Source organism: Necator americanus, chromosome III, assembly GCF_031761385.1.
Source record: "Necator americanus strain Aroian chromosome III, whole genome shotgun sequence".
Classification (NCBI taxonomy): Eukaryota; Metazoa; Nematoda; class Chromadorea; order Rhabditida; family Ancylostomatidae; genus Necator; species Necator americanus.
The window spans coordinates 9,600,033-9,612,296 of record NC_087373.1 but is presented as its reverse complement, the minus strand read 5'-3'; the positions used below and the strand labels follow the sequence as shown (position 1 = coordinate 9,612,296).

Sequence of the window (12,264 nt, the reverse complement as noted above, 5' to 3'; positions counted from 1 at the left end):
TTTCAAAATTTATTTATAATTATTTCTTCCTTATAATCTTATAATTCTTATAATCTTTCTTATAATTATTTCTTTATTTCTATTCCTTCATGCTTCAAAACTTGAATAAAACACTTTGTTGAATATACAACTTGAAACGCTTTGTTGAATATACAACTCTTCTGATTTTGAGGTCAAAATTTCAGAGATTAATATAATTTTAGAGGAAAAAAAAACAGAGATTCGTGTAAAAAAACGAAAAAAAATGATTAGGTTAGATCGACCTGCTAGGATTTCTTGCAAATCTTCAACATCGATCATCTGGAAGATCAATTAAATACTGCTGGATTCGATTTTTTTTATTTCAATTCCTTTATGCAGCAGACTAGCATTCGGAAAATAATAAGGAATTAAAATGCGTGAAACAACTATCCGTTTCCCATCCGGTACCACAAATAAATCACAATATTCTGCTTTTTGGAAGAGGTTAACTCGAATCGATTGGTAACGGTAATCTATCTCTATCAAAGTCCCGTAATTCTTAGATAGATGTGAATTCGTCGCATTTCAATACTTACCGTCGCGGACTTTCACTAATTCTTTTTATTCCTCTGAAAGAAAGTCTACGATGCACGATCGTCGTCTATCTATCGATCTACGGCCACGTTCCTTTCGTTTTCCCTTCACAACGCGAACCTGCAACTAACACGTTTTCTTTTCAGAATAATGAAAAGTGTTGCATTGTTGGCCGTCCTGGTTCTCAACGGTTCGTTTCGTTTTGTTTTTATCCTCAAAATATTTCCCGGTAACGACTGAGCAATATTCGATTATTAACAAGAAATAATGACAAATATTCTATCCAGAAAAAAACTGCTCTAGTCGAATTTCCCGATTTTACAGTTTCTACATTTTTCTTTCTAGCCTATTTTTAACTGAAAATTTCAATGGTTTTTGATTTTCTTCTTTTTTCTTTGAGTTTTTCAAGGTTTTCCCAGAATCCCTTTGTATTTCAGTCTACGCTGGTCCATTCGATTGCGACGAAAACGGAAAATGTAGTCCAGGATTAACTTGCATGGATGGAGCATGTGTCTGTAAGTCATCATGAAATAATTAGCTGAGGAAACGATGATTTAAATTATTTAGTGATAGGTATAGCTCGTAATATTTTTATTAACATATATACATATTTTATATTTTTTCGTAATATTTTTTCTTTCCACAATGAGAATCAAAAGATACAGTACCTCCCGATTGTCCGCCATAATTTCTCGTGTAGCACTATGAAATGTTTCAGTTTGAAAACAAAGCGCAGCGTTTTTCTTCAACACTGAAATTTTTAAAACTCAACTTTAAGTCCTGTCTTCGTGCGAAATGCGTGATCGTAATGGAAAGAGGAATTCTTAGTTGCCTAATGTGGCTTATTTCGGTAGTTCCACAACCGATGACACCCCATGTCGATCCACGTTTGTTAAACAAGAGTTCGACTAGCGAAATAAAAAACATGTCGATCGATCTTCACATTTTTTGCGTCCAACAATGGCGGCGACGATTGCAACTGCGTAGGACACCGATCTGAACTTTCAAATAGCGGGACTGCTCTGGTAAAACAACACTGGTGGATCCCGGATAAATCTCCATGGGAACCTGACTAGACCCTATGATAATTGTGCAAAAAATCGTAATCCCATATCCAAAATATTTATCCTTGCGAGGATAAATACGAATGGAATAATACCATTGACAATCTCTTTACCACTCGTGCTGCCCAATACTGTTTGGTTGTTTTGCTGAAGCAAATTCAGATGCAATGGGACTTCGTTGCTGGACCCAGTCGCTTCTTAGATAAAGGCTTCAAAGCCAAGAGAAGCGGATATGTATTTTCACTGCGTGGAGCATTTATCCGAAGACAATCCTTTATTGGATAGTAAAAGAAAAAGCAAATCAAATCCATGTATCAAATCCAAGCGCACTTATACAGTTGGATAGAGAATATTGGTCACTGGTCCTAGATTTATATGGAATCTACATGTTAATTTCCGATAGACTTCCATCTTTCAACTCGACGCCTTGCTTACAAGGATCAGTAGGTTCATAGCTTCTAGATTAGATTAAATAACTACTTCTTTTTTAAAATACAAAGATGATCTTGACACAACTTTATAAAGCCATTCAACTCAATTTTGAATTCGCTATATGAAGAGTGAGATTACTTTTGTCTGTTATCGAAATGCAAAATACTTAAATTAGCTACAAAATTCTCGTCCAAACAAAATGCAAGAAAGAAACCACATCCGCTCACTTTTTTCACAACGTCGCTGCATAATTGCATATACAACAAATAATATTAGTTTTGAGATAGAATTTGCCTCTCAGCAAACAACTCTCCGGAGACGATTTGAGAATGATGCCGACCAAACATGCGACAGAAGGATTTTAATTTTGGAAAAATGGAACCAGAGAGTTATTTCTTGATTTTTCCACATCGAATGATAGAGAAACTAGTACATTCGTACCTAGTATTTGGCCCAATACTGTACAGATATACAGCTGTTAAAGCAACCCTTTTAATCAACTTCAAAGTCCCACTTCTGCCAACTTCCGAAAATTTTAGAACACTCAGATACGCCTACGAATGAATGGTGAATCAAAATATTCACAACAATGTCTATGTTACGGATATTTGAAGGCATCAACCCACGAATCTGGAGTGGTACGGATTTCCGGTGGAGTATTAGTATACGAGATCGTAGATTATGGAGAGAGGGGTGATTCCGTTCATTTCTTCCTAATTCCCGTAGAAAACGGCCCAGAAGATGCGGCTTCGAGCGTTCCGGGCGCACTTTTTTCTACAAAGAGTTCGACTGGAGCGAGCCAGCCTTGTGCGGCGCCGCATCTTCCGGCAATTAGGAAGAAATGGACAGAATCACCCTCCTCTCCATAATCTACTATCCCTTATAAGAATCTGCATCACCTCTGATTCATGGGGCCCCTTAAACCTTTAACCTTTTCTCGCAGTTCGTTTGCACCAAATGTCATGTATCCTCAAGGCGCAATTATCTCAGAGTCCGATCCAATAATTTTTAGCTGCTGGCAATTAGAGAAATACGTGAGTGTTTGTACAAAAGGTTTTCAAAGCACAAACAAACCTAAATAGACAGATCTCGTCATAACGGGTCAATTACTATCCACAGGTAATGATAGAGCCACATGAATCAAGTTATGGCTAAGAAAAAAAAACGCGGTTCCGCATTTCTTTCTTTTTCAGACGAAGAACTACCGTACCGATTTTACACTACTACTACTACAGCGAGAAGAACAATTAGCTCTCTCACTCGCTGTAGTAATAATGTAGTAATGTATACAAAACACGTAGACGTCGTAACGTCCTTCTGGCATCGATTTGTACTTGTTTATCGTCGATAAGATGAATTTATAGCGGTTCTTAGCGATGCTGTTCACATCGCTGGTTGCTGAGCATTCGAATGTCGAAGGGAAATTTTTGTAAGAATCTTTTATTGATTTCCTTTACCTCCTTAAGTCCTTCACATCCAGCAGAGTTCAGCAGAGAGCGTAGGCTATATAAATCTGGTTATTTTATTTAAAAAAAAAAACTAAATGGTTTTGAGATCTAATTCGGGCCAATATGGCTGTAAATATCTGTATTGGATCCTAATGCTAATCCTACAGTAATCACATGCATGAGGTCGTTAGTTCCCAGCTATTATAGTTTTCGGATTTGTCCTCAACACCAAGTTCATATTCGGCGCATTTATTTGTGAAAAATCACAAGGGTACCGTAAAAGTGAATTAGAAGTGGCAGAATCACTAGAATTTTGTATTAATTTTGTTTAAAAAAATCTTAAAAATTTTGTATTGATTTTTAGTGAGCTGTATTAGAAGTTATTAAATAATTTTAATGGCCAAAGTTTCGGAAAAAAATAGCCTTCTTCAGAGACTGAGATGGGCGATTCAATTCAAAATTCATTTTTCAATTTCTCCACAAGTGAACAGATGAGCTCTGTGCTTACGTTTTCAATAACCAACTTTGCGACTTCCCACCTTGGATCGGAGACGCCTAGCATGGAGCGCTGACTGATCGATCACGAGAGCGAATGATTCGAATGTCTCATTCGGATCAGAAGAGCCAGATATGGTGCGAGTTCACGCGTTATCGTAAGACAATCGCCCTTGTAGTTCATTTTAGGGTTTCTGACGTGGATCCAAAAAGGGTTCTTTTCAATTTGTAGAGAAAGGTTGGCTTTTTTCCCTACTCTCTCCTTTAACTGCTATCCATAACTAGGAGAAAATAAAGACCAACTACATAGAAATACTGCCATTGGGAACGATACGATCGCCTCGTGGTTAAAGGTGAAAGATCAGAAACAACACTCGTGGTTTTCATATCCTACAAAAATCAAAGTGTGCTGGGCTCGTATCAACGTGTGATAAGCAGTATGTGTGATAATAATGTGTATTGTATCACATTGACGACAATTCGATCCATCGTTGCGTCGTATACATCACTGGCTAGAGGAACCAAAGAAAAACAAAGAAAAAACACACGAACAGAAGAAAATGAAACAATGAAACACATAAATAATATAGAAATACTGCTACTAAGAGCAACAACACCCATCAAGGGTCGGTCATATACGAGAGGCCAAAAAAATCTGTCGGGTCCCACATCCGGTAAAAATTAAGAATAGTTTTTGTAAATTTTGTAAATTGAAAAATAAATAAGATTTTGTAAATTAAAAACGCCGTCGTCAAGATGTTAAAAATCCTTTCCATTTCAATTTTTTCTGTTTTTATTTTTATTTCCTTTTTATTTCCGTTTGAATTTTTCAGAACAAAAGCAAGCAAAAGAATCGAAAAAATACAAATACTTGACATACCTACATGTTATAGGACATCATAAATACAACATGACCTACCATGACATCTTAATATGTATTGAGTAAATAAGTAATAGTAAATAAATATTAAGTAGTACAAATAATTGTAATACATTTAATTAATACAACAATTATAATATGAAGTAATATAATATTGGAACCTTTTTTGAGACAATGTTCTTGGTTGTTTGAGCGAAGAATATACACAATTAAAGGCATCACTCCACGAATCTGAGGTGGAACAGATTTCAGGTGGAGTATTCTTATGTGGGATCGTAGATTACAGAGAAAAGGCTGATTCCGTTCATTTCTTCCTAATTGCCGTAAAAAATAGCCCGGAAGATACGGCTTCAGGCGCTCTGGCGCGCTATTTCCTGCAAGGAGTTCGACTGGAGCGCGCCTGCCGTGTGCACGCGCCGGATCTTCCGGGACGTTTTTTTTACGGCAATTAGGAAAAAAGAATGGACGGAGTCAACCTCCTCTCCATAATCTACTATCCCTTACAAGAATACTCCACCTGAAATCTGCACCACCTCGGATTCGTGGGGTGATGCCTTTAATTTAGATAGCTTATACCTATGAGTTGTTCTGAACAATTGTTCTTCTTTTGTTTTCTTAGCAACTGTTTTGAATGGGTTAATTCTTGTGTAGACAATATAATAAATAATCGGTGATTTGTTAAGTGCGTACCGATTGTCCAATGCTCTCAATGCCACGCCTTAAAGCTGGTTGTAAAATGGAGATGATTGTCGACGAACGAGATTGCCCGATGCCGAAAATTGTATGCGACAAGAAAAATCTGAGTTAGTGTTCTTTTTTCCCCTCGGATGTGTGTGATCCGCTTATGGTGGTGTAATGCTTATAACAACAGTGCATGAAACCCTTATCACTATCTGTACAGTGTCTTAATTTCTCTTCCGAAAACCGAAAACGAATTTAACGGTGCTATATGCTAACATTTCGAGTAAAATAAAATATATGTAATAATCGTTGCTTGGTTTGACGAAGTGACGTACTCACACGATATGTAGATTTGATTGTCTCATCGTTATGTCTAGTATAACTCCATACTAGAAATACTATCATTCTTGTATGTATATGTTTCCTCTATGTTTCTGGAACATGAATGGAACTTCCTTGTTCGTGTAACTGTACAGAAATAGCATCTATCGGTCATTTTCTGCGGAAAGAAATAGGTTTGCTTTTTTATGGAATTATTTCTAACACCAATCCAGTGAGATCACTAATCTAAGTAACCTCATTTCACATCTATTCGTATTTCCATGCAATGAGTAATGTAGTCTTCTCATATCCTCGCGTAGCCAAAAGGATAGATTTACCGAGCAAAAAAAAAAAAAAAAACATAACCATATCATTGCGTGAACGGCTAAGGGACAAAACGCGTGACGTTCGCACTCATCTCTGTAGTTCGCCATTGTCCCACCTCGATTCCAACCGCTGTCTCCGCCGCACCGCCTCGAGCGCAGCCGCTTGCGCGACTTTCCGTGCTTCTTGTCGTTTTGACGCGACTGTAATTTCGTCAACTCGCGAGGAGCGCAAGGAAAGAAGATCCAGAACTCGCAGCCGTTCTGCTTAGGACTTGAGGTACAACTCGCTCTCGATCATGATCACGGTATAATCGAGAATCTCCTGCAGACTCCATGCTCAGGCCCGGGGGTGGAGTTTGAGTGTCTCTGGGTGTCTCTTTTCCTGCTACCAGTTCGGAAGCGTGCAGGTTCTTGTGGACGCGTATGTGACCTGTACAATGAATGACTTGGGCTATCTTCGTAGAGGTCGTGGTTACCCTACGGTGGTTTCGGAACTTTGACAACTGAACGCATGCTGTGGAACAGTCCCTCTTCGCATTTCATCTGCTCCGATTGTTGGATAACATTTGCAGAATTGATCCTGGAATAGATGGATAGACCTTCTACCAGTTACTACGAGATTGAATACGGTTACTACAGTGCTGACATCAATAAACCACGCTGATTTTGAGAAACCATTAGACACTTTGGAGAGGTCTTGAGGTCACTGCCAGTTCTATATATTTCTGGATAACAAAGACAGTGAGGAATAAACTGAACGAATTTCAACCGTTTTTCCATTTACATTTCCGTGATCTTGACTTGATCATCGGGGAGGTCGAGTTCCAGTTTTGTGTCGTGTCCCGAAGGCAACATCTATTAGTCCACAATATTGAAGGATTGCATCCTGATAGACTTCCACCTCTTTTCTCTGGTATTTTGTCGACAAAAACTAAATGAACTCCCCTGCAAAAAGAAGAAAAATCAGAATCGTCGAGAATAGTGCAAGTAAACTTCTTGTGAGATCCCTGTCGCCATTTATGCTCTTTCTCTGGTGACTACAGAGTGGCTAAAATATGTACGAGTTGTTTCATTGTATGTACATATTTCGTCAGAAGTATACCCTACCTGATGACATTTCATAGTGCTACAAAGCAAAAATATAAAAGGTAACAACATTTAAACAAATTGTACAAAATGTCCACCATTGTTATTTATGCAAGCTTCAGTGCAATGGGTCACAGAATTGACTGTGCGCCGTAAGTAATTCGACGGTTCAAACTGGAGATTTTTTTTGCTCTTTAACTTCCCCTTTAGAGCCATCACCCCACGAATCTGACGTGATATGCATTCATAGGACTATACGGGATTGCAGAATGCAGAAACGGATGGGATCTCGCTCGTTTCTTCCTAATTGCCGTAAAAAAAAACGACCAGGAAGCACGCGCCGCATCGTCCGGGCCGTTTTTTACGGCAATTAGGAAGAACTGGACGGAATCACCCCTCTCCATAATCTACTATCCCGAATACGAATAGTACACTTGAAATCCATACCACCACAGATTCGTGGGGTGATGCCTTTAAGTATTCGCAAACAGAGAAATCGGATAAGCTAAGATCCAGACTGTTCGAATGCCAATCATCCTCAAATGTCCAATCTGAAAGAGTGGGACCTTAGTTTTTGTTAGCACGTCGTCTCGGTTCGTCTTCGTCCTCGCTATCAAACGCCAACCAGCACAACCATTCTTTTCGCCCTGCAAGTAAAGATATGAGATGTTGACGTTGTTGTGGATGCGCAATTGGGCTTATCGCTTCCAGTGACATCACCAGCTGTAATTCCAGAAACGTTTTGCTTGTTCTCCATTTGATTGGAAACAAACAATGACTTTTCCCGACTTTTCACGAATCATATACGTGGACGTACAAAGGGGTTCTGTTATCTCGTGCATGAAGTTCCTACTCTCATAATTTTTGAACGAGTGGACATATTTCTAGAAGGAACTCTGCAATGTACGGAAAATTTCCAGGTTTTTTTTTTCAATATTTTGCAATGCAGGAGCTTTACACACAACACATTTGTTTTATTTATTTTATTTAATCGGCGGGCTGATGTCATCGCCTGACGCGATTAGCCGCATCTTCGCTGAGGTGTGCCGTCCTTGAACACAGCTCTGCCCAACCTTCTCGATCTTCTGCGAGAGCTTGCACAGAATCAATCCATTTGCTATTCCATATTCTGCGAAACGTTACGTCTCGCTTGAACTGCCTATCCACGCCGAGTGTCCTCAGGTCCTCTTTCACTACCTCAGTCCAGAACTTCCGTTTTCGACCAGGTGACTTCTTCCAGCTCGAACTCGTTGAACAAGGCGATCTGCCGGTCTCTTTACCGCCGATACCGCTTTGATAAGTCGGTTCAGGATAATTTGCTCCAGCGGCGCGGAGCGCGTTGAGAAGTGAGGAGAGTCGAACGCCGCCTCAAAATCCAGAAACGCTAATTGCATTGGCTTCAAACACCGCTGCCAGATTTCGATCACTCTCCTGACGATGAACACCTGGTCAATCGTAGATCGACCAGGACGGAAGCTCATCGCGCGTTTGGTTCTTCGCAATTCTTCGCGATGCAGAAAGGCTCGCTGATCACCTATTACTACTGCCTGTGAGGATCACGTAACGACGAAAGGGTGTGCAACGGTGCGAAGAAAGAGATTCGAACGAGTTGGAGGATCCAGGGCAGTGTAAGCAAAGATCCAGAACATTCCACACGTGCTCTAATCCGGTGCTGCCACTAAGGGCACACCTGCAGGAATGCTCAGAACTGAATGGGACCCATTTGGCACGATATAGAGAAATTTTTCTTCACGATTTCTGCTTATACAATGTATTGATGTGGACGCAAAACTGGGCAAATTCGTCTTATTGGCGCTTGGAAGGTGTGATCTGTAAGATCTAACGCCTTATTTCCCCCCGACAAAAGCATCATATGCGTAATTTCGGAGTCATACAACCAGTCATTGTCTTTTTTTTTGTCTAAAGCTAAAGTTATTTTGTTAGTTTTGTTCACAGTTCTGTTATCAGCTTAAGATGTAAGTGTAACTTGTAGTTGTGAGAGAAATTGATGTGTAACTCTTGTTTAGTTTGTTTAAAAAGATTGTTTCAGCTTACTCATACCTACATATTTCGTGCTTCGTTTCGTTGTGTTCTGTTGAAAAAAAATTGTGTATTTTTCATTTACTAAAGTGAAACTTCTTCGTATGACTAGTTTTTCATTATAAGTTTTTCAGAATGTGGATCAATTTTCTGTGAACCTGGATATGAGTGCGATGGCAAAACTCTGAAGTGCGTGCCTAGAACGGACTGTCCGAGCATTGCTCTTCCGGAAGAAGAGGGTTGCACTGATAAAATGGTGTGTTTTTTCTTTGGAATTTCTTGGAGGACCTCCAGTAGGTATGGGTAAAACTTTTCCACATAGCAACTGATTGCGCTTTTTTTCATAATAAAAGGTGGTTGAGGGGAGGTAAGAGAAAAAAAAAAGAAATGACTAGTATTATATCCATTTCGTACATTATGGCTTCCATACAAGATGTGACTCATGTGATTTCTCATTTACAGTTGAATCATTATTTATATGACGATGTAATATTAAAGGTATTTGCGCACGGTGGAAGTCCTTTGAACTAGTTTAAAATATCTAAATTTAAAATGAATATTCAGATTGTGATGAACCAACAAGCAAAAATTGACGTGGAAACCTCTTTTTGGTCACCGGTCACTGTTTTCATTATAGGTACTGGACGAATTCGATTGCCTCATCCCAGTGCGTACTTGCAAACCTGAGAAACCTCTACGACAAAGAAGAGAAACAACAACAACGAAAACTAGCGGTAATAGCAAAAAAAACTCTTTTTTATATCGTGAACCTGATGAGCTAATAATTAGAATTCCCTTTAAAATTCAATTTTTTTTCTTCAGAGCCTTCATTAGCAGTTCAATTGCCTAAATGTCAATATCACTGTACAAACATACATTTTCCATTTTTTGCTTCACTGTTTAAATTTCGCTACCGTACAAAGTCGGATCAAAACCATCGGATACGTGCCGCAATTGCCTAAGCAGCTGCGTTCCACTTCTGCATATATTCATTTCTGGATGAAAAGAGATTGATGTCTAAGCAATTTAGACACTACTTTTCCGTAAAAATTATGAATATAAACGAAACGGACTTATCATTCGATATAAATTTCGGAAAATGAAAATATTCCTATCGTGATGAAGAAAGAATCCACTCCATCAAAGAAAAAAGTCGTACCAACAGCTTCAGAAGCTGCAACCATAGAATACTATCATTTTCCGCTTCCATTCTAACGTTTCCACTAAGCTTTGATGAAGACGTGCATCAAATTCTGAGATCTCGGATCGATTCGACTCTTTTATTCCAGTGAACTGCCCGAAAAATGCTGAATGGCGTGAATGCACCAATATTTGTCCGGAGAAAACATGCGATAATTATCTGCAGGTAGATTTTGTTTCTTTCTTCATTGGGATACTAAAATTCTAAGAGAAAATAATCTTTTCAATAGAAATCCACTTGTTTCTCTCTACGATGTGGACCTCCCGGTTGTATGTGCAAAGAAGGACATGTGCTGCTGTCTCACACTAACAAAGAAACAGGATGCGTAACAAGGGAAACGTGTGTGTGAGTTTTCTGTACAATTTTTCCCCTCAACTGGAATCGATAACTTCTTCTCATAAAAACTATCTAGTGGATTTTCTGCTTTTCAGGAAACTCGATTCATTGAAGAAGAATATTGAACGAAACAAGCCAACAACCAGTCCCAGCAATTAACTTCTGCATTACAATTAATCAGCTTTTTTTTTATTAGTGTAAATATGCTTTTATTTGATATAAATGATAAACTGTTCTTTTTTACAGACATCAACACTTTAAAACCTTAGATAGACGAAAAATTGAAACTGCTAGATACTTCTGATGAAGTACGGTATAAAAGTGTTGTCAGAAGTGGAACGAAGAAATTAAGCGGAATCAAAGCAGCAATCAATAAATTTTTTGCCTTCACCGAAAATTCCTGCACATTGCAAGTGTTATGATGAGATGCACGAGCGCATTAACGTGTGAGAGAGGAATAGAGAAGCGAAAGTAAAAACGAGAATAAAGTTTTATATCACCTTCTTCATCAACATGTTCCCTGAAATCCAGAATCCACCTCACAATACCGAAGATGGGGAAGTATGTGACATGTGTATGTAAACGCATCATACCACGAATCTAACGTGGTGAGAGAATCAGCGGGAAAAGCGGAGCTATGCGATATGTATACGCTGCTGTTAATGACGCTGCTAAGTGAATATCTGAGATGTTCCGTATTTCGCTGGTCTGGGCAATACTACGGAGAGATTAGAAGCTTGGCCACTGGACAAAAACTTGCTTCTACATTAGAAGTTGCTTTCATGTGGAGTGTAAGGTGGAAAACACGCTACTGGGACGTAAGCTTCTTCTGTACTGCCGATATATAGATGATTATCGCACTTTATGTCCATTATATGATTATAAGCTTTGCCATTTGGCAAAAACTTGCCCCCACATTAGGCATTGCTTTCATGTGGAAAAACCCCTACTGGAACGCAAACCTCTTCTGTACTGCTGATATATAGATGACTGTTGCATTATATGTACAATGCAAGCCAAATCAACACATGCTTTGATCTTTTTAATAAGCAATACCACTGCACAACGTTTACAAGAAAATCCTAAGGGCTACTGACTGTTGTTTTTCAATATACAGCTTCATTTGAACAGGCGAAATTGGAAACCAAAGTGGTATGGAAACTTGCAAGAGCATTCTAATTTATTACCATTCGACGCAAAACCTCTGGAAAACCCAAAAATCAGTTGAAAAAATGTTTAGGACAGCCGCAACGGTTACCTAATCTAAGGTTCAAGAGCGCATCGCTTTTGTAAATGTGGCTAACCACATAGCTCAGTCCAATGAGTAAGAAGGTTCCCCATCCAAAACTCAACCAGGTAATAGAGCAGCGGTGAACAAACGGCAAAGGTCCCCTTTTGC

At 39.0% G+C, this 12,264-nt stretch overlaps 1 protein-coding gene across 1 annotated transcript; it reads left to right on the top strand.

Moving 5' to 3' along the window:
• Positions 1 to 705: 705 nt before the first annotated feature.
• RB195_009102 (uncharacterized protein) lies at positions 706 to 11,024 on the top strand (the record flags this gene model as incomplete). Its single annotated transcript, XM_013446494.2, has 8 exons — positions 706 to 745; positions 993 to 1,070; positions 5,558 to 5,677; positions 9,463 to 9,584; positions 9,966 to 10,062; positions 10,618 to 10,694; positions 10,759 to 10,874; positions 10,961 to 11,024. 8 exons carry the CDS (start codon positions 706 to 708, stop codon positions 11,022 to 11,024), a joined length of 714 nt encoding a protein of 237 aa, XP_013301948.1.
• Between the last annotated feature and the right edge of the window lie 1,240 nt (positions 11,025 to 12,264).